The following is a 22,854-nucleotide window of genomic DNA, read 5'->3' on the forward strand; positions in this document are numbered from 1 at the left end:
AATCGATTGTGATATCAGGGCTTACGGCCTTGGCTAAATTGTAAGTGTCAGTAGGAATCAAAATTCTATTATTTTCCAAACAATCAGATAAAGCTGTATAAAACTTCCAATGCCTGGCCTCTGAAAGCGCTTGTTTGCTGTACCTGATTGAACCCGCTCTCTGCAGCCTCGTTCCCGTCCTGTGGGACACGCTCAATTTTCCAAAGGCTTATCTTGCCAAGGTGGCCAATTTAGGGCACTTTTGCTGCTTGGCTTTTTGAGATATGGCCCCATATTACAAATATTACAGTTGGGGACAGTTGCATTTGTTGGGACCGTTTTAGGCGTGAGTGGGGATACAGTGAAGGGCCTAAATTATAAATCGATGGCCTTGTAGTTGATGCTCCAGAGTAAAGAATATGTTTAATTTAATTTTTGTCATCATGTAGGCTACTCACCCTCATGCTGTGTGAACACAAAATGAACAATGACTCTATCCCCCAATGGAAAAAAAATAGAATAGAAACAATTTTCAGTCAGAAATTTATATTAAATTTCACAATTAATTTCAAAGAAATGGCATGAAATCCTGAAAAAAAATAAAAACTACAATTGTAAAACATACTGCATACTGTTTGTTTGATTTACACCTACGAAAAATCACTTTTTACAGTGCATATGGAAGTGAACGGGGACTAGGTCTGTCTTTTTCATTTTCATCTTGGCTAATCTATCGCTTTAATATTAACTATTAAAAAATAAACAAGTCATTGATAGCTAATACTGACTGAATACTTCAGGTGGCATATCTTTGGCACAATTTTGTTTATTTTTTACCCATTAAAAAATCTGCTATGAGATTTGTGATACTCCTGACACTGCACATGGTTTGAATACATCTCAGCTTTGTACTGCTGCATTAATAAACATGATCCACAAAAGCCAAACTTAGATTAGATTCATTAAAGCATAACAAATGTTTATTCATGATAATACCACTTGTTAGTATTGTATGAGCACAGTATGATTCTAAAGCTGATGTACAGACAACACTCATGAGTGCTGTATTCCATTATTCATTAGGTTTTACCTGTGTTGACTGTTTAGGGCTCACTGGAGCTGGACAGCTGTCTATGCACACTTACTGCCATCTACAGGAAATAACGCGCAATTACAATAGTCAAAACCACACAATTTTAGTACTCTAAGCACACAAACACAAGTAGCAAAAATATTTCAAAAAAGTACCACGGTAATACTGTGTTTTTGGACATGTACAGTGACATAGCATTATAATATTCTTTGAACTACTTTGGAGAAACTTACATAAACAATCATTACAGGCTTACAAAAAAAGTACCACGTTTTGCCCCACTAAAGACACACACACACACACACACACACACACACACACACACACACACACACACACACACACACACACACATATATATATATATATATATATATATATATATATATATATATATATAATGTGACTGATTAAGATTAGGTTCAAATAAAAAAATAATATAAAATAGATAAAAAATTAAAAATTTTATATTATATTATAATATAAAAGAGATAAAAAAATAAAGTTAATTAACTTCAGTTAAATGTAATGTAAATGTTATGTTTATTTAAATATAGGAAAAAATAGTTTTTGCTATAATATTTTTTATTATTATTTATATTTACATTTAACAGAGCTTTAAAATAAACTTCGCATTAAAAATCACATTATTAAAAAATAAATAAATAAAAATATTTAGTTTGACCTGTAAATAATATTATATTACATTAATTCCATAACACATATCAAAACACCATTTTTATCTGACACCATCACTTTACCATTGTAAAATATAACTTACACCATATATAATCGCATCGTTGTTAACCCCTCAAGCTCAAACCCGAGTAATTAATGAACTAGCAAAAGTAGCAAAGTTTGTCAGTGGTTGTATATTTGTTGTGAGGCGCATTTTGTTTTGTAATTTGATTACCTTGACCAGATATGTGCAGCACTTCGTTTCTCTCGTCACTCACTGCGTTCGACATCTATGCTGTTAAACACACCTCCAACCTCTAAGTGGCGCAATATTAATAAAAAACGAATACACTCTCGCGCCAGTCCGCTATTAAAATAAAATACCGCTACAGTTGAGCACAATAAAAAAATGAATTACTCTAATTAAATTATAATTATAATGTTATATAGCATAATATATAAGTTTTATAAGAGCTTGTGTAATTTTCAGGTAAGGGAGGGGGCAGTATCGCGTCCAGTATCCGGTGGAAGCGTCTTTCTATCCGCAGAGTCAAGATCATGGCGGCGCTCCGTGTGGTCGTGTTCTCCGGCACCGGGAGAACCCTCCTCAACACATCCAAATCCATTCATACTCCACGGGTATGGACACACACTGTCTTATTTGCTTGATTTTCACATTCTGGAGTGTGGATGATGCAGATGTACGCCTTTTTCATTGACATCTCCCGGCGTCTTTAACAGTGCATTATCTACAGCAAGGTCACAGCAGCGGTGGCTCTCATTCCATTCGCGTCATCATATCTGTTGTTTTATATTAGCGTCATAACACATTTACTGTCTAATAAGGAGGATACTTTGTAAGAAAGCATGTGTTTTTGGATTAAAAACGACTTTGGAGTCTTATAACTGATGCGAGCTGCTATCCTGGGAGGTGACATCACTGTTCTTTGCGATCTAAGGTTTTTAACTAGTGCTGTCCAACGATTAATCGCATCCAAAATAAAAGTTTTTGCTGCGTAATATATATGTGTGTGTTCTGTGTTTATTTATTATGTACATATAAATACACACACAGGTATTTACATGTCTATATTTATATCCATATCATTTTTATTATAATTAAATATATTTAATGTATAAACATAACGTTTTTAACATGAACACTTCTTCTAAAATATATATATGCATGTGTGTGTATTTATGTAAACATATTAAATATACACAGTACACATACATTTATTATGTAAACAATTTTTTTTTTTTTTTGGATGCGATTAATCATTTGCCAGCACTACTTTTAATACATTTTTAATCCTTTTAATGACAGCAACATTTGAGCTGGCCTGGCATAAACTCCAAGTTTGTGTAAAACCAAATGACCAGTGACGTCATTGAGCACTGAGAATATTACTGTTGTTATTTTTTTTATTTTTTTGATCATTCTGTATTTTGCACAAAGAATTGAACTTGGTGAAAGTCACAGGTTTGCTTATTTGATTAGTGACCTTGATAGCATACAAACATTTTTCAGAATCCATTTACACAGGTTTAAGTGTAGATTTTTAATGTGGTCCCAAATGTTTGTACTCTACCGTATTTGTAATATAAGTTAATAGAACGTAATGTAATTGTAAGGTGTTTTAATGGACATTTATGGCTGTCCTTCATTGCTTCAGAATTTGTCATTATATGTATGTTTTAATAGTTTTTGGACATGACTGCTTGTTATTTTCTTGGGAGTGGCATATAAATTCATTTGTATATGATTAAGGTAATAGTTCAGTTTCTCATCTCATTGTAATATGCACAATGGGCCCTTCATATATTTAATGTGTGCATGTTGGGATGACACTCATCATGTTTGTGCAATAAGCAGCTGTATTTAAGCAGAGTTATCCATTAGTTTACTAACTGAAAAGTAATCCTAGCCAACCATTTTTGCTTTTTAGGCCAACATGTCATTCGCTAGCCTGCCGAAGGGAAGGAAGATAGCCCTGACCACGATTGGAGTGCTGACGACAGGAGGAGCAGGTCTGGCTCTGATGCTGCAGCAGTCAGTCAAGGCCTCTGATTTGGAGCTGCACCCACCGTCATACCCCTGGAGCCACAACGGCTTGCTGTCCTCCCTCGACCATGCCAGGTACCACAGTCTAACCAGGACGTGCAAGATGTTCAAAGTGTCTCGTAATGTTGTAGGTGATGTGTGCCATTTCTGCATGATGACTAGCGGCACCAACTGCAAAAATAATTGATTTATTTTTAAACTGAAATAATTGAATGAAAATGGTTTAGATTTTTTCAATCAAACATGACTGAAGTTGTGCTTAATGAAACGGCAAAATGAGATGTGAGAAAATATTTTAACATTTTTAAGCATTTTTTCCTAAAGTCATATTTCTGTGGCCTTAAAGGATAGAATACATTCTTAACCCTGTACAGCCTACTGTGTCATATTTCATATATGTGACATATATGCAGATTTCTAAGGCCTCTAAATGATCAACATGATCGAAATTGTAAAAAAACAAAACTGTTGTACACATCATGTCTACTACATGCCATCTGATAGGTCACAATGTTTTTTAGTGTTTTTTTTCTCGTATAATTGTAAAAATTTCCACCTTTAAATCATGTTACATGTGAATTCTTTATTGATTTGTATAAAGCAAATGTAAGACTAGCTTTTATGTTGTTAGTAATGTTTATGTGAGAACATTTACTGGACAGAAGAAACTTGGGTATACTTGATTATTCATACAGTCGTCATTTAAAAAAATAAAATCATGTTAAAATGTCCTTATCAAATATGATACATCAGGCTTTTGAGAAAGGTTTATTTGTAAAATTTGGACAAAAATCTCATATTCTCCTTAGTCATAGATGAGACATAAAATCCTGATGTATCAAATATGATACTCAATGAAAGTAAAGTAGATTTTGTCTAAAGAGTCAATAAACTGCTCCAATAAAAAAAAAAAAAAATATAAAATATATATATATATATATATATATATATATATATATATATATATATATATATATATATATATATGATAAATATAGCAGTTAGTCGTGTTAGTATTATCTAATTTCTCTCCTACTGGAGTAAAAGTGATAGTTTCCCTCACTTTTATATTCTGCTATAATTATTATACATTGCATATTCACAACAGAATATTAATTTTCAGAGTTAACCAGTCTTATAATGGCTTTGTTTTTCAGTATTCGTCGTGGGTATCAGGTATATAAGCAGGTGTGCTCGGCCTGTCACAGTATGGAGTATTTGGCCTTCCGTAACTTGGTGGGAGTGTCACACACAGAGGCAGAGGTCAAGACCCTGGCTGAAGAGGTCAGTTTTCTTGAGATGTTAACCCAAACACAACTACAAAATAATTGTCTCATTGCTCTCCTGTGCTTGTTAGGGCACAGGAATACAATTAAAAACCACCACCTTAGCATCACCCTGGTAGTTGTGGTGGCAGATTTTACACAGAGAAGCAAGCACCACATTTTCCAACATTTCTCTTGGGTGATTAAAAGCGTAGGGTCAGTGGGATTTGTTAATGGGATGGTCAACTTAACATCTTTGACAGACATCTGTACTGTGTGCTTTGTCTGTAATGTTAATATTCTTTTATCCAGATTGAAGTTGTGGATGGTCCTGATGACACTGGAGAGATGTTCACCCGACCGGGAAAACTCTCCGATTACTTCCCCAAACCCTACGCAAACCCTGAGGCCGCCCGTGCTGCTAACAACGGCGCTCTGCCCCCTGACCTCAGCTATATTATCAGTGCCAGGTAATGAATTACTTTTATTCAGGTATGAAAGTCATTATTTTACACTTAAGAAAAAATAGTCACACATTTCTGACATCTAAATTGCCACAAGCATCACAAAAGCCTCTTTCTCTCTCTCTGGCTCAGGCATGGAGGGGAAGATTACGTGTTTTCTCTCCTGACCAGTTACTGTGACCCTCCAGCTGGTGTGTCTTTGAGGGAGGGCCTTTATTACAACCCTTATTTCCCTGGCCAGGCCATTGGTATGGCACCACCCATCTACAATGAGGTGCTCGAGTATGACGATGGTGGGTTTTAATGTTTTCTTTTATCATTACCCTTTTTATTCACACTCTTCATATTTCTTCTAGTACTGTCAACAGATCGATCTTATTATGTTTGTTATTAAAGCTAATACATTTCTTTTTTTTTTGCCTTTCGAAATATTGCACATTTATTTTGAATTTTAGTTCATTTTGGTGGAAAGGAAGGGAATATAATAACAGTATTTGTCAGCCTGTTGGTGGCATTCTCATGAATGAATTGATATTTTACTCATGAGTTATATTTCATGCTTTCTGAGATTTGATTAAAATTCAATTCTGCCATGGCTATAAATGACTTTTGTTTCGTAAGTCATCCTATTTGATTTGCCTATAAATTTAGAAAGTTAAATGGCTAAAATCTACTGGATTATATGCATCTATGAGGTATTACAACTAAAGGACGTGAAGTAACAAATTAAGTATTGCATACATGTCTCTTCTCCTCCATAGGAACCCCTGCCACCATGAGCCAGGTTGCTAAAGATGTCTGTACTTTCCTGAGGTGGGCGGCTGAGCCAGAACATGACCAACGTAAACGTATGGGACTGAAGGTTTGTATTTTTCTTTTTCAACTCTACCAGTTCATTTATTTTATTTTTTTCCAGATGTTGGTGGATAATTAGATTTATGTAGTACCCTTTATGGAATTGTAATACTTAATGCTCACAATAGAAGAGCAAAACATGCACGTAGAGATGATGCATCTCTCATTAAAGCACAATCACTAAAAAAAAAGTGCTTATTGTTTTTCTCTGAATCTCTCTGCAGGTTTTGATGGGTGCCTCCATACTTGTTCCCCTGATCTACTACCTTAAGAGGCACAGGTGGTCTGTGATGAAGAGCAGAAAGATTGCCTACAGGCCTCCCAAATAAAGCCAAACTGCTGCCCTCACTTGGCCTTGACACAACGTAAAACCCATATTCACGATTGTCCGATCTTTTTCAGAATGCACAGTGCTTCAAGATAAGGTTGCCATCATCGCTAACCGCTGGACATCCTTTCAGATAGGTGTCCTAGCTCCTAAATGACTTGGGGAGTGGGACCGGACACAACCTCTATGATGTTTTACTGTAAAATAAATATTAACTCAATGAATTACAATTATTTGTTGTTGTTTGTAAGGCGCGTGTTCGGGGGCGAAAATCAAAAATACATTTGCAACCTTCTTGTGCTTTGTGAGATCTGTCCTTGCAGTAGGTTCTCTACACTATGTTGTGTAAATATTTAATAAAAGCAGTACACCTAATGACCTCTTATAACAAATCTGGCAGTTTGTGACCTGATTCTTTCAGTTTGTTCATTTAGATTTATTTCTTCAGTTGTTGATTTTTATACTAAGCAATCCAAACAAACTTAAAACCATTTATTAAAAATGTCAGTATATCATCAGATGTATGGTGATGTTTGTAACATCCCAGCTTTGGAGTTTTATAAGAACAGATGCTATTAGTTTAGAGGTGTATAAAATATAGTAAATCAACTACTATCGCTGTTTTCTGGGATTTCCTGAAGGTTGTGAGGCACCATAAAGCAGGATACTAATTTTTTATATCCATTCCTTCATAACTGTGCTGTGTATGTCACATGTTTTTGTAACTTTCTCTAGATAAACATGCACAGGCATCATCACCTTGATCTTCATTACTGCAGGGTTAATTGGCTGTTTTAGTCACTAATATTTATCAAGAGAAAATTGGGTAATTGTTTAGCCAGACCTCTCAAGGTAACTGTAAATAGTGGCTGAACTGTTAAAACAACAATAGTGTAAAAAAAAATATTCTTAAATTTGACAATGTAATACAGTAGAAACTGATAAAATGAAGGAGGTACAAAACATAAAAGCATTTATAACTTAGTATATCCACATGGTTTCACTTAAAAGTGAGAATGAAGTAAAAAAAAAAAATTACATATTTATAATAACACATATGTTATATATATATATATATATATATATATATAATATATATATATATATATATATATATATTATGATATATATATATATATATGGTTTGTGTATATAAAAAATAGTTTATATTCTAATTGAAACATGTTTAAAGTTCAGCCCATAATTAATTTTGGGTAAATTAATAACATTACAACAAAATTTCAAAATCAGATTCCACTGCATCAATTTGAACACAAAATGTGCACATATTATAAAAATCTAATATAAATATAAATATATTTAATTAAACCCTCGTCTTTTGGTTATATTTTATGCAGATCTTGAGCCTGCCTTTCATCTGTAATTGCATGAGTGTGTACAAAGTTAAATGGCTGATATATAAATAGTATATTAAAGAGGTCCTAAAATCCACGATAAGCTATAATACAAACTATTAATACACTTTTGAACCAAATTAATAATAAGGTTTTTTTTTTTTTTTTTTAAGGAATTCTACAATAGAATGTTTTTTTTTAGAATGCAGATATTTCAGAAATCTACCACTAGAGGGTCAACATACCAGGGACTCTCCAGCTACGCGGTGGAATCTGATTGGCTGAGAGGACTCCATCACTTCCTTGGTGTACCGGAAATGGGTCACTGGAAATCGAAGTGACGGCTAGCTTTACCGCCGCACGAGAGGGAGAATGGATGCGTTAAATAAACTTAAACAATTTGACGCTTACCCGAAAACTCTAGAGGACTTTAGGATCAAGACATGTGGAGGAGCCACGGGTGAGTGATACATATCCACCGAGAGCTGCAGAAGATCTGAGCGCCATTCAAACACACGGGCTCGAGGGGAGAAACAGTGCTGAACAGACTAATTAACATAAAGTCGTAAATTATGCGCATATAATTGCATACTTACATGACACAAAAATGAACATAGTTTGAATGGAAAGTGTGACTGGAGCGCTTAAATCCACACCTGTATGAGATAAGAGTCGTTTAATGTGACTGAGATTTAAATGTCATGAAGTTGTCTCGAACATGTTATTTATTCACTTTATAGTGACCATCATCAGTGGACTTATCATGTTGATTCTGTTCTTCTCTGAGCTACAGTATTATCTCACTAAGGAGGTGGGTGAATGATTTAATACAACCTTGTGCTGCATAATATATTTGTAACTCAATCTCATGACATCTGTCTGTCTATATATATTTTATTTTTGTTAACAGTATTATTGTGAGTTTTTAGAGCTGCTCATAAAACTTCTGCCTTTGATTTCACCTCTTAGGTCCATCCTGAACTATTTGTAGACACTTCCAGAGGAGACAAACTGAGAATCAACATTGATGTTCTGTTTCCACACATGCCTTGTGCTTGTAAGTAAACATTTTGTTCTGATTTATCTTTTGCATACCTTGTAGATAAATATATAGTATCTTGTAGTTGTTCATAATACACTAGAAAACCATATGAGAACAATTAAATAAAATATAAAATAATCTTTTGAACCGGGCTTGATTAAGGAGCTGTAAAATGAAAGAAGGCACTATACCGTGAAGTATTTTTGATTTCGAATGACCTGAAAATGTCTGGTTATAGCTTGTGTAGACTGCAGTGTCAAGCAAATTGCCATGTCATGTATCACCCCAAAAACATGATGCAATCATGCAAAAGCAAACTGATACTTACCTAATTGAGGATTGTGTCATATTCTCTGGCCACACAGGTTGCTGAGTTGTTTGCACTTTTGTAATTTTGTTTTCTTAGATTTGAGCATTGATGCCATGGATGTAGCAGGAGAACAGCAACTAGATGTGGAGCACAACTTGTTTAAACAGAGACTCGACAAAGAGGGCAAGCCAGTCACGTCAGAGGCTGAAAAACACGGTCAGTACCATCATACAAGCTAATATTCATGTGTTCTGATATACTGCTGAAAAATGTACATTATGAGGAATAGTTAATGCATAAATGAAAGTGAAAAGAGAGAAATATAGCCAATTTTATACTTTTACTATACTATGTGAACTTCAAAATAAAAGAATTCTTTAAAAACGAAATAATTCAATTCTAAAATAAGATTTAATATCTACGATACAATCTAACTAAAAGTAGGATATGTAATTACAAACATAGTTTGAATATACAGATTTCAAATGTTTTGAATATACACACTGATTTGACTTGTCCTTTCTGTTTTTTTTTCTGTGCAGATTTGGGGAAAGATGAAGAAGAGGTGTTTGACCCCAGTAAGCTGGATCCTGACCGCTGCGAGAGCTGTTATGGAGCTGAGACTGATGATTTAAAGTGAGTTTCACCTTTTCCTGAACCACCACAAACAGAGCAGCAGAGGTTTCCTGATGGGGAACTGCTGGTAGAACAGGTCTGTCTGCAGGCATGAAACCAGTTCTGTTACGATCCGGTAAATCGACAGGTGCTTACATAGTCAAAATAGCTCAAATTCATAACCACATGGATAAATGAAAGTACAGCAGATTAATCAGAAGTTTAAAATTCCTTCAGGGCCTCTGTATTCACACTTCCCTTGTTGAAAATGCCTTGTTAGGCAGCTGATTTGTCAGTCAACCAGTCAAATTTACAATTGCATTTGTATTGTAAACTATATGTAATATGTGAAACTATATCTGTCTCTATATAAACTATAAAGTCGCTTGGTTATATTTTTAGCAATAGCCAAAAAAACATTGTATGGGTCAAAATTATCGATTTTTCTTTTATGCCAAAAATCATTAGGATATTAAGTAAAGATCATGTTCCATGAAGATATTTTGTCAATTTCCTAATGTAAATATATCAAAAATTAATTTTTCATCAGTAATATGCATTGCTAAGAACTTCATCTGGACAACTTTAAAGGCGATTTTCTCAGTATTTAAATTTTTTTGCACCCTCAGATTCCAGATTTTCAAATAGTTGTATCTCAGCCAAATATTGTCCGATCCTAATAAACCATACATCAGAGCTTATTTATTCAGCTTTCATGTGATGAATAAATCTCAACTTCAAAAAACTGACCCTTATGACTGCTTTTGTGGTCCGGGGTCACATTTGTGTATTTGATTCATTTAAATGCAAAGTGTAAATGACTGTGTTATTGTAGTATTGTGTATATACAATGACTATTTATAAATATTTTGTTTTACATTTTAGTTTAACTAATTTTATGTGTTTTGTCATGGTATTTTTTTTTTTTTATATTTCTATTTAACTTATTTTATTTTTAGCAGTGTTAGTTCTTCAAACATTTTATTTCAGGTAGTTGCTATGGCAACATTTCTAATTAAGTTTTTCTTTTATATTTCAGCTTTATTTGAAGTAACAAAAATGATTTTTAATAGTTTTAGGTGACAGTGACAGCACTGCTTTTGATCAGCGCCTGATGTTAATATAGCAGGTGTATATCGGGCCAAATCTTGTGATTTAAGACACTAACTGGTTGTTCTGCAGGTGTTGTAATACCTGTGATGATGTGCGGGAGGCGTACCGGCGGCGTGGCTGGGCGTTTAAGACCCCTGACACCATTGAGCAGTGTAAGAGAGAGGGCTTCAGCCAGAAGATGCAGGAACAGAAGAATGAGGGATGTCAAGTCTATGGCTTTCTGGAGGTCAATAAGGTAATATGCAGCCCTGTGTGAATCAGTATTTTTATTAAATTCAAGTACATGCTATATATATATATATATCACATTTCCTTTATCCACATTTTCCTTCTTCCAGGTGGCAGGAAATTTCCATTTTGCCCCTGGAAAGAGCTTCCAGCAGTCTCATGTACATGGTAAAGACTCGGTTTAGTTGTAAAGTATGAATCGAACACAAAGAGGCATGTTTATTAGTTTTAGCGAATCAACCCTATTAATTATAGCACATGAACCGTTTACAACAAAAATACAAATTAAAACACATCAAAAATCAAAACTAAAATCACCTCCAATATTTGCCCTGCCAATATGTGCCAGACCTGAAAGTTTGATTTGTCTGTATGAAGTCAAATGCTTCATGTAGCCTCTCATTTCTTAGTATGCAAAGACGTACATGGTGAGCCATTCAGGGCTGTCTTGAGATCTGCATTTGTATTTATGTAGAGAAATACACAATGCATGTCCTGCATGTTTGCTTTTTTCTGCCTGCTTTCTCAAAACCATTCATCAGTCCATCCACCTGAGAATTAAATAAATTCAAATTGTGTTTTATATTGACCAGTTGCCTTGTTTCTGGGCTGATGAATAGTTTCTAATCTTGTCTTTGTTTATGCAAGTGTGCCTTTAAGATCTAATGAATTCCTCTTTGCACTCATTTCCTTGTGGTGTTGACCATTGATGCTGTAAATCAAAGCTGTTTTATTAATGAAATGATTTTTGGGAAGTCTTGGTTTTTAACTTTGGGACAAAACGGTTTCTATCCTTTCCCACCAAAGCTCTCAATCTTTCTAAGTAACAAGGTACAGAACTAACACCGGTTGTGCTTGGTAATGCATAGGCTATTCTTCCAATGGCTGAAGTGCATATACAGTACTTATTAATACACCTTTACAGACCCTGAGTTCAGGTACCAAACAATATTTCAATAGTCCTACTTCACGAAAAAGAAAAAAAGACAGAAATGATAATTTGGCAATTACAAATTTACTCTATTATGAGCTTAAAGGGTCAGTGATTGTCACAAATTCCTCTAGAAAACATTGCTTTCCAAAAACAAAACCCACTTAGTGACTATTTTCTTTTCTTTCTGCAGTGCATGCTGTGGAAAGTAAGTTGATCTTTTATATTTTAATGAATCTTTATTGCAAGACAAGTTAGAATTTACCTTGTTACTACATCAGTAATTCTGCTTTTCTCTGCATATAATTTGAGATTTAGACTTTAACAGCTAGTCAGTTTGTGATTTGATATTGCAGTGGCTTTAAAGCGTCAGTTAATATGTCATGATTCCCATCAGCAAGTGCATCTGTGACCACTTAACATATTACGCTCTGCCTCTGTTTGAAATATGTGCACATTTCTAAGCTAATTAAATTCACTTAAGATGCATTTATAAATTGTGAAAACATTCACCATTCATGTTCTTAATTGATTATTTTATTTTCAGTTCATGATCTGCAGAGCTTTGGGCTGGACAATGTGAGTCGCTTAATTTCTTTTTAATAAGATTGATCTGCCATTGCCCTAAATATTAGAACTAACAGAATTTTATTATTGGTATAACCGCAGATCAACATGACACATTACATCAAACATCTTTCATTCGGCAAAGACTATCCAGGAATTATCAACCCTTTAGATGGTACTAATGTAGCAGCACCTCAAGGTAAGTGCATGTCATTTCTGTTTTCATGCCTAAACCAAAAATCATTCATTCAAAGAATTGCTGAGAACATAGATTTGTCCAGAATTAAAGAGCCCTTCATCTATTCTCCATGTTCATTTCATTGTCAGCCCTCCATAGACAGCAGAAAGGTCACTGTTAAGGGTCAATCCCACGTAGCTGACTTTAACCTATTGTTGTCCTCAAAGTGTCATCATGATTACATCTTAGATTGAGCCCAAGATTTACAGAATTTTTTTAATCGTTTTTTATTGGTACCTGTGTCCTTGAATGTTGGTATGATAACAAATGGATGAATCTAGAATGGTTCAAAGTCCTATAATTTCAGAAGTGGCATTAGTGTGATCTCAGCAGCGGATACCCATCCCAATAGCCATGAAGGTTCCAAACGTGCCACCACTTTGCATCATGGTCTTCCCAACGCCACCCATCAGCTCTCGACCCCTCATGCCGATCCTGGATAGAATGAAACAGTCTCTATTAAAACTGAATTTCTGCCAAAGTGCCAGTTACAGTTAGTTACTAAATATAATAAACAATCCTAAAAAAACAGCTGTTGTTCATACCTGAGACAGGAAAACGTTCCAAACATGGCACCTGCAGCCATGCCCACAGCAAAACCCATCATGAAGCCCATCTTGACTCTGTCAAAGCAGCTGGGCTGCGTCTGTGACACCGGCATCTGGAAAGAGAACAATACTTTCAACTTTTTCATTTTATTGCATGCTGCTAATTTTAGTAGCATGCAATAAAAGTGTATATATATAGGGGCTGTCAATTCTACGTAATAACTGGTTAAAACAAAAAAACACGATTAACATTTTAATGCAGTTAACACACTGGCCCCGCCCCCAGACCTGTACGTCATCTTGCATTGCATACAGTTGACTGTTGACATATGATGCAGGACAACAACTCCATAAATGCAGTTATGCCCTAAAAATTAAAGATATTGGTTCAAAAAATGCATGTGAACCAATGATTCAGTAGCCCATTCATAGAGAGAGCCATTTACTGAATTCCTGAATGAATCAGCCACTTGAAGGAATGGACTCAAAGACATTTACGGCCATCTGCTAGTAGTTTTGGAAAATCCTTTATCATTTAATAAACTTAATTATATATAAAAACAGAAAAAATATTTTTAAAAAAGATAGTTCGACAAAAATAAATAAAAATCTGTTATCATTTACTCACCCTCATGTTGTTTCAGACCTGAATGACTTTTTTTGCACAACATAGAAGGTATTTTGAATACTGTTGGTAACTAAGCTGTTTTGGACACTAGAGACTTTAACAGTGTGTGTGTGTGTATATATATATATATATATATATATATATATATATATATATATATATATATATATATATATGACCACCCTGGATAATTTGGAACATAAAAATATTCAATTATTTGTATATATATTTTGTTTTGTATTTATATTATATATATTTTTTCATTGAAAACTCATTTTTGGTCATCATGACCTCTATAATGCCCAAAATGCTGTTTGTACCTATGCTGTCTAGGTAGGTGGCTCACTAGGTTTTACTGATAAACCACACACCTGCGTGTTACATAAGGGAAGGTAATTACATAAACTGAACGGAAATTGGCTTATTTATGAGGTTGAAATTAATAAATATTACGGTTATGTTAAACTAACACATATAAGACTGACTCTATTGCACGTGAGTCGTTTATTTCGTTAAATGTCATCAAGGTCTCTGGCCTTGAACAAACTCCGCCGAGCACTGTAATGTTCGCAACGATAAGTTATCGGAAAATATATACGAATAAAGTATGCTTACCTTGTTCAAATCGCTATATGAGTGTCTCTATTAGTTAGTTTTCTGAGAATATTGTCCAATGTTTGCTACAAGACTGTCTCACACGGACGCCATTACTTGAGAGGAAGTGCTGGTGTTAAAGTACAAGCGGAGAATGTAGGGTTGTGAAGCGCTGCAGCGCCATCTAGCGGTAGAGCCAATCACGTGCTTAGACCGGATACTCGCGTGCCCCCTAACGGAGAATGATAAAACTGCAAGCGGTTCTTTTAAGTTTCTTTTAAATATATTAACGCCAAACAATCACTACTATAATCTCTTATACAAAATCTTTTTTTTTTTATTCCCTATCATAATATAAAGGTTAGAACAAAAATATAAACACATGGCATTGATGTGTAAAAGAAAAAAAAAACATTGTTCTTACTGACACAAAACATTGATTGAGATCCTGTATGTTGGATTGACCTTTGCACTCTTTGCTCTTTACAGCATCAATGATGTACCAGTATTTTGTGAAAATTGTGCCAACGATATATGTTAATGGAGATGGAGAGGTAAGAGAGCTGAGCTAAAAAATTGTTGAGCTAAAAACTGTGGTTACTTGGTATTAGTGCTTAGTGTTTATTAAGGTTTTACAGCACTGACAATAACCTAGGAAGCAACAATTTTATAGCTGCAAGTTATGGTTGTCATGGCAGTCTTATATAAGTATGAGAATATGTTTAAAACTTTTTAGGATGCTTCAGTTATTGTCTTTGAATTGTGTAGACATGGCTGATAAAAGAAACCATGCTTTTGTCTTTTACTTTAGGTTGTTAAAACAAACCAGTTTTCAGTAACCAGACATGAGAAAGTAGCCAACGGGCTGATTGGAGATCAGGGTTTACCTGGGGTGTTTGTGCTTTATGAACTGTCTCCGATGATGGTCAAATTCACAGAGAAGCAAAGGTATGTCTTTGGTATGTTGCATGCTGGATAGAATATAATTTGATATGTGTTTTGTATGTTTTCGCTGTATGTTGCATGCTGGATAGATTTTGATATGTGTTTTGTATGTTTTCGTCTGCAGGTCTTTCACCCATTTCCTAACAGGAGTTTGTGCTATTATAGGAGGTGTTTTCACAGGTGAGACTCCATTCTGTGTTTTGTACCTCAGTGGTTTTCACAGAAATGTACTGTGTGTGGAGAACGACAGAATGTAGACTGTAAACCGCTTTTACTGCTTGTTTTTACTGTGGCGGTAGCGTTTTGAACATTTATATGCTCAGAACTGTCTTGCACATCATGTACATGAGAAGTGTGTAAAATCCAGCCAAACGGTTTACAATTCAGCAGCAAAGAGCAACTGTAATGTTCAGAAAGGCACAGTCACAAGATTCCACACGCTTCACTGAATTTGTATCTCATGATCTTAAAAACCTTTTGATCTACAGACTTAAGCTTAAATGCTTAAGATTAGTCTTTGTAGACATAAAGCTAAGTTGGACCAGATGATAAAAAAAGCAGTCAACGAGTGTCCAGCATGTATGTGAACACCTTTAATACTAAAGCCTAGAGTGTGTCATCTTCAAAAAAAGCTATGTCTTCATGAAAAAATCTAATTGTTTTTTTAAAATGGTGATTTTTTTTTTTTTTTTTTTAAGGCATCTTTTAAGAAGTCAAGTTTGCTGTGCTTGTTTATACAATTTGATGAATTATTTTGTGATTGCATATTAATATGGCTATAGATTAATAATAATCATTGTTGTAGTTGTTTAATCATCATAATTATTGTTTTTATTTAACATTTTTGTTTATTAATAATAATACTTATTATTACATAAAATATAAAATAAGAAATATTACTATTTTAATACTTGACTATAAAAAAACTAGTAAAATTCAAGATAAAAATAAAAACATGATAATGAAGTAGTTTTATTTTACAATATAACTCTAATATTAAAATACTACATTTTTCCTAAGCTATACTTTAGCACTCGTGTCACTAATTATAAGTTACATATATATTTATTTAATTAAATTGCAGCCATTATATAAACATATTGTGATTTCAGGTTTTATTTTGATAAATCTTTCAGTTTTAGGAAATAGTATTATTTACTAATATTTGTGTCACTCAATAGTCCTCATAATTTCATTGGTGTGATTTCATTGTTTTGATGGCCTTACTGTATACAGCATGTGAATGCAACATGCAAGCATCAGTTTAGATGCCAGATGAGCTTGTCTGTTTCTCTCCTGTTCCTGCAGTGGCTGGACTCATCGATTCTTTGATATACTACTCAGCAAGAGCCATACAGAAGAAGATCGAGCTGGGTAAAGCATCCTAGCACCGCATGGACACTGGGTGCATGACTGTGTCTGGAAACCTCTGTGTTTTAAAGGGAAGGTGCCACAATGAAAGCCCCAGACTGTATATGTTGTGGCCACAGAGCAGTATCCGTCGACACGGGCCCCTCGCACACAAGCACAGGAACCGCACAGGGACCTGTGACTAAAACACTGGCCGACTGTATTTTGGAGGATCGTACGAACGTTCGCATTAGCAGTACGCCGATGCAACAGCTGTTTACATCTGCAAATCAAAGCTTTCTTTCTCAGATTTTGGCCTTTATTTGTCCTTTATGAATCACTCGTTGGTTGATTTGAAAATTGTAGTTTTACCTGATCGCGAAACCAGTGTTTTCCTGCCTGTCATACGCTGTCAGAGTTTGGCAGACTAAACCAGCAGTCGTTTGAATGAGTTTGGGTCCCTACAGAAGAATCAGAAGCAGCAGCCTTTGTCCATCTGGAAAAGACACAAGCAAACTCAACAGGAATCCTGTTCTGTCGTCAAGCACACAAGCTCCGTACGGAAACACAGAGACTGCAGTCTGTACAGGTGTCTGGTTTTTTTGTAATTGCACCTTTAACTCTAAATTCAGGGGCTGGGGTGTGTGTGTGTGTGTGTGTGTGTGTGTGTGTGTGTGTGTGTGTGTGTGTGTGTGCAGATGGGTGTTTGGTATGAGAGAGTTCTCATGTTTTGTTGCCGGTTTATCTTGTGTGTGGGAAAAATGTATTTATATTTTGATTGTTCGAAGCAGTTTTTAAAATGAGAAATAAATGTAACACTGAACTTCAGTGACTGTTTTCTTGTGAATAAGCGACTATTGAATGAATTTGCATCCTAAATTCGGATCTGCAGAACAGAGGTGATGCACAACAGTAATGCTTTTAGTCGAGATTATGAGAATTCTATCTTAATTTGTATTTGATCTTAAGTGCTTAGTTTTTATTTAATTATCATTGGAAACAAAGCTTACATAGATAGAGAGGCTGGGTTGGAAACTGCATACTATATATTACTTAATGCATATTTCTGTATAAAGTGATTTTAGTGTTAATTTTAGCATCTCTTGCTAAACTGATTATTAAATTGGAAAGCCATGACATTTTGAAATAGAACTCTTTACTTCCAAGATAATAACTGTGTATTACATTGCCAAAAATGCAGTATACTATACTTTTGTATCTACTGTGTAAAATTGTACATCTCTTACTAAACTGATTATATAATCTGACAGCAAAAAATTAACATTTTTGCACAAAATTAGATTTAAAAATGAAAAATGATTTTTATTTCCGAGATGATAATTTTGTAAGTGAATGCTTAATCATAGTGTATTAAATTGCCGAATCCCACAATGCAGTGATCTGTGATTGATTTCTAATGAACTGAAATCAATATGAACCACTGTTCTGATCATCTCCTTTACACAAATTTTTAATTGCCAAGACATTGTGACACATTGGGACTTGCAATGCAAAATAACTTTTTATTTCATTGATTTATTATTAAATTACACAATACGTAATTAGGTCATATGTCAAGAAGTAACTTAATAATGTTTCAATTTTTCTATGGCATAAAATGTGTTTTAAACTAAATTTAGTCAGTACACTAATATCATTATTGAGAACACAGTCAGAGTCTTGCTATTTCCTGAGGATGAGTCTGTTCTGAATTAAAGGTCATTCTCTGTAAGCAGACAGTCTTTTGCTGTGTATTAATTATTTCATGTGACTGATCCACTGACCTTTTTTCCTAAATTTCTCCTCAGAACAAAGAGCTGACTGTTTGACAGAAAACTTTTTCCGGCATCTGAGGGCAAGTAATATATTGACCACCAGGTGGGGCCCTTGTATTCCTAGAAGTGCACAAGAATCTTAAAACGACTACTTTTTTTTATTTTTTGTCTTCCTCTTCTTCTTTTTTTAAAATAAAATGAGGAACACGTTTATAGCGAGCTGAACACACCGCCATGAGTAATTTCCTGGAAGTGTGTCACAACTGCCTTTGTGCTTAAACATAACTAACGTTAGTCAAGAAAGCGATTTTAGCTCGTTTAATTGCAGTAGCGGGGTTATGAGACGTCAGGACTAAATCTTTAGAGACTTTTCTCTAATTCATTCCATATGGAAATGTTTCCAGACGTTTGTTTCCTGTCTCTGACTGGACTTTAGTCATACTTGTCTGCTTACTGCATACTATTTTTTTAATAAGGCCATGTGAATGTGTATGCTTTGTGAATGACATTTTAAAACAGTAATATGCTTCATGTCATGCTACTTTGTATGTTTAATTTAGCAAGTGGCATCTAGTTGTCTTTTTTAAAAGAAAAAAAAATGTTGTCCCTTTTTAATAAATCAAGATGTTGAAAATCACATCTGATATGACTTCCAGCTCATTCGTCATGCAGTAAATTGAAAGTCAATTTGATTGCATTGTGGGATACAGTACACTACAGTATGTGGTTGCACACAGCACAATTCTAATGTGTTGGTTTTAGAATGTCTTATTAAAGTGATTATTTAACAGGACAGCAAAGAGTGTGTTTACAGTTGTTTTTTACAGTAATGATCATTTTCAGTCTATTACAGTACTGAAATATGCAGTATACAACCAGAGCGTGTTGTGTATACTGTATTATATCCCACGATGCAATTCTCTGGACTCTGTCTCTGTTCCATGCATACAGAAAGCTATGAAAAGTTGCAGAAAAAAAAATTGTGAGAAGAAGGCTATGTTATAGCCTATGCAACAGTTCCGTTGCACAAATTTGCTTGTTCAGAACAACAGAACTCTTGCTTATGTGTGATATTGCTTAGTTGCATTTATTGCCAGTCTATCTGTGGGAGCGTTTTCCGCATATTAAGAAATAAGGAAGATCTGAAAATTTTGTGCAACATGGGAATGACTTGACAGTTTGCAAACGCTGCAAAACCGAGGCAAACTCTAATATTAGATGTTCTGTGCAACATGATTCACTGTCTGAGGAGTTTGATATTGGAGGACTGGAACGTTGTGAAACATCGAGGGCAGGAAGAAAAGAAATGAAAAAGAGGAAGAAACAAATAACACAAGGAACCTGTTGAGGATTTGGGTTTTGAAGGATTAGGCTTTTCTGTTTGTCTATTGTTATGAAAATTATTTGACCCCTTTATTCAGAGGTGTGATATTGATTTCTGATATACTTGATGTTTTTACACATCAAACCTTTTTGACTCTTAATAGTACGCTTGGAAAAAAAACCTTTAACATTGAAGGTATTTAAAGCACATGTACTGGTACTATTTTACACCAAATATATATCATTTATATATTTTTTTTATGATTTGTATTTTGCATTTAGAGAAATAAGTATTGTTTTATTTATTATTATTTTATTTTATTTGTCTTTTAAAATTGTATTTCATTTTTGCATTGTGAAATGCACAAGGTTTCCTACATGGCTATGTTAATAAAAAATATAAACATATAATATATTTGCTAGTTGCCATTTGCTTTGAAAAATGTATGTGCTTGTTGAGCAAAAGCAGTTGGATAAGCTACATGGGTCCTAATCCCTATGAATAATGAATTAATCAGACAGGCAGAGATGGCGTTAATTGCTGAGTGTGCACTAAACGCTGGCTGCTGCTCACATGTCAGTCCATGAAACTAGCTCAGCATAGCATCCCCATCAATGATGATGGAGCAGAAAGAGAAATCAAACTGCATTTAGAGCATTGCATGACTTCTCGGTTCGCTGTAATCTGCAGCTAATCTGCCATATATATTTATACAGCTGAGGTTTGACATGCAGATCATTAGAGACAAAATCAAAGAAAGAATCTTCACAGTTTATGCATCCACGTTTTATGCTAATGTCTGATGCTCAGTGCATAGCTTATTGATTGCTCGTGTGCCTCCCGGGGTGTTGAGGAAACTAAAGAGACATCTAGTCTTTGCATAGAGGACTCGGAGAGACAGCAGGCCTCACTTGATCTGGAGCAGTTAGTTATGCGCATAGGACAGAAGTTAGTGAGCAGTTACTCCTGACGAGTCTTAGCATGCCTCGACCGATGGGACATCTGTTACTACAGCTCCATCAGTCACTGTCACTTCAAACACACACCCTGCATTTGTTTTAAATGCCTATCCATCTTTTTTTGAGCAATAGTGATTACAGACCAATTGACTGTTGAATTGATAGGTAGAGATCATGAAACCTACATTATGAAATGACAAAACAAATAAAAACAGAATAGAGTCTTTATGATCCCCCAACTGTATAAAAAAAATTATTTGGCATTCCTTTTTTTAAATATTTTGCTTTTAAGGCAAGACAGCACATGTGAATTAGAGCATGGATCTCACCATACTTACTGAGGTGTTCAGTCCGAGTATATGTTGTATATGATGATTAAATATGCACATGAAGCATTCTCTGATTAAATATGCACCAATTTGTATACAATTCGCAACGTACAAAGCCAATTTTTATTTTATTTTATTTTATTTTACCATTGTGATATGCACAAGATTTCCTTAACAAATAGATAAAGTGTAATAAAATAAACATTTAAATATTAAGGATTTTGGATGTTTTTTTTCTTCCACTAGTCTGAAAGAAGGCTTACTATGGAAGCAAAATAGTCTAAAATCTCGAAAATGATCGATGCATGACAAATCAATGGTTTCTGACATTAACATTTACTTGACATCTTGAAGAACATCTTGTGCTTCAAAAGAAGCATGAACATCTGACCATCTGTACAAAGAGTGGCATGATCAATGTCAAATTTGCATATTAGATCGGTGGGTTGGAAATAATAAAAAAAACATTAATCATACAAAAAAAAAAAAATAAAACAAAACACAAAGCTTGTTTTAGAAATTGGGAATGGGAAGGGCATGATGATAGCCATGTTAAATGTAGTTATATTTCCAAGGAACGCACATAAAATGTATCCTGTGAATTTGACTGTAAGTTGCTTTGGATTAGTGCCTGCCGGTGTAATATGTCATGTCCATACAGCAGGTTAAAAAGGTATAGAGGACACCAGTTCTAAGAGGCCTCTCATCAGTCAGCATAACTGGGTGTTGTAATCTAGGGTAGAAGTGAAACCAGTTATGTAAGTCACATATAGGGAGATGAACATGCAGAGCTTGTGAACACTGCTGGATATTATGATGCAATCCAAATGAATGCAAATCTGCGCTGATCGTCCATTGGCCATTATGGATTATTTTAATTTTTCATCAGTTTGCAGACATATAATAACTTTTTGTCTGATATGAGGGTTTCTGCAGGTTTTATCAAGGTGAATTTTTAAGGAATAATTTGAAGGGAAGAGAAAAGATCAATATGTCCTGTAAATGTAAAAGTTTTCTGTGAAATTGATCAAAATGAAGTGAGTTTATAATTAAATAAGAATAAATGTCTCCCAACAGGATCAAGAAAAATTAATTAAAAGGGATGTTTCAATATCTTGTTATAAGTACAATCTCACTTAATTTTGTTAAAATTTTCAAGACTTTATTTTACATTTGCATCTCAATAAGTTATTTAAGGATGTTTAGACTGTATTTGAAAAAAATACAGAGGGAGATATTCATTTGTTTCCCAATGCATGCAACATTTAATTACATG

General features: G+C 34.5%; 3 protein-coding genes across 4 annotated transcripts; 2 read left to right on the forward strand and 1 right to left on the reverse strand.

Annotated features, from left to right (window-relative positions):
* Positions 1-2,226: 2,226 nt before the first annotated feature.
* On the forward strand, positions 2,227-7,119 carry LOC109091661 (cytochrome c1, heme protein, mitochondrial-like). Its single transcript, XM_042726518.1, has 7 exons — positions 2,227-2,389; positions 3,700-3,890; positions 4,973-5,099; positions 5,393-5,550; positions 5,677-5,837; positions 6,306-6,406; positions 6,624-7,119. Exons 1-7 carry the CDS (start codon positions 2,309-2,311, stop codon positions 6,726-6,728), a joined length of 924 nt encoding a protein of 307 aa, XP_042582452.1. The 5' UTR covers positions 2,227-2,308; the 3' UTR covers positions 6,729-7,119.
* Positions 7,120-8,349: 1,230 nt separating this feature from the next.
* LOC109091663 (endoplasmic reticulum-Golgi intermediate compartment protein 3-like) lies at positions 8,350-18,580 on the forward strand. 2 transcript variants are annotated; one of them, XM_042726519.1, is made up of 14 exons: positions 8,350-8,542; positions 8,823-8,893; positions 9,052-9,139; positions 9,531-9,650; positions 9,977-10,070; positions 11,232-11,397; positions 11,501-11,558; positions 12,515-12,529; positions 12,869-12,900; positions 12,991-13,087; positions 15,386-15,450; positions 15,708-15,844; positions 15,966-16,021; positions 17,150-18,580. In XM_042726519.1, exons 1-14 carry the CDS (start codon positions 8,455-8,457, stop codon positions 17,227-17,229), a joined length of 1,167 nt encoding a protein of 388 aa, XP_042582453.1. In that variant the 5' UTR covers positions 8,350-8,454; the 3' UTR covers positions 17,230-18,580. The 2 variants fall into 2 exon arrangements, with proteins under 2 accessions (XP_042582453.1, XP_042582454.1); XM_042726520.1 differs by lacking the exon at positions 12,515-12,529 and having other exon boundaries at positions 8,351-8,542.
* romo1 (reactive oxygen species modulator 1) lies at positions 13,197-15,055 on the reverse strand. The gene is made up of 3 exons (XM_042726521.1): positions 14,918-15,055; positions 13,672-13,787; positions 13,197-13,561 (listed from the first exon to the last, which is right to left on the reverse strand). The coding sequence occupies exons 2-3, from the start codon at positions 13,785-13,787 to the stop codon at positions 13,453-13,455; spliced, it is 225 nt and encodes a 74-aa protein (XP_042582455.1). The 5' UTR covers positions 14,918-15,055; the 3' UTR covers positions 13,197-13,452.
* Positions 18,581-22,854: the final 4,274 nt, after the last annotated feature.

This window comes from Cyprinus carpio, chromosome B6 (genome assembly GCF_018340385.1).
Source record: "Cyprinus carpio isolate SPL01 chromosome B6, ASM1834038v1, whole genome shotgun sequence".
Lineage (NCBI taxonomy): Eukaryota > Metazoa > Chordata > Actinopteri > Cypriniformes > Cyprinidae > Cyprinus > Cyprinus carpio.

Coding starts and splice junctions, on each gene's coding strand:
- LOC109091661 (XM_042726518.1), top strand. CDS start 2,309: ATGGCGGCGCTCCGTGTGGTCGTGTTCTCCGGCACCGGGAGAACCCTC. Junction 5,100..5,392: donor TCAAGACCCTGGCTGAAGAG/GTCAGTTTTCTT, acceptor TCTTTTATCCAG/ATTGAAGTTGTGGATGGTCC. Junction 5,838..6,305: donor GGTGCTCGAGTATGACGATG/GTGGGTTTTAAT, acceptor TCTCCTCCATAG/GAACCCCTGCCACCATGAGC.
- LOC109091663 (XM_042726519.1), top strand. CDS start 8,455: ATGGATGCGTTAAATAAACTTAAACAATTTGACGCTTACCCGAAAACT. Junction 15,451..15,707: donor ATGTTAATGGAGATGGAGAG/GTAAGAGAGCTG, acceptor CTTTTACTTTAG/GTTGTTAAAACAAACCAGTT. Junction 16,022..17,149: donor TATAGGAGGTGTTTTCACAG/GTGAGACTCCAT, acceptor CTGTTCCTGCAG/TGGCTGGACTCATCGATTCT.
- romo1 (XM_042726521.1), bottom strand. CDS start 13,787: ATGCCGGTGTCACAGACGCAGCCCAGCTGCTTTGACAGAGTCAAGATG. Junction 13,562..13,671: donor GGAACGTTTTCCTGTCTCAG/GTATGAACAACA, acceptor CATTCTATCCAG/GATCGGCATGAGGGGTCGAG.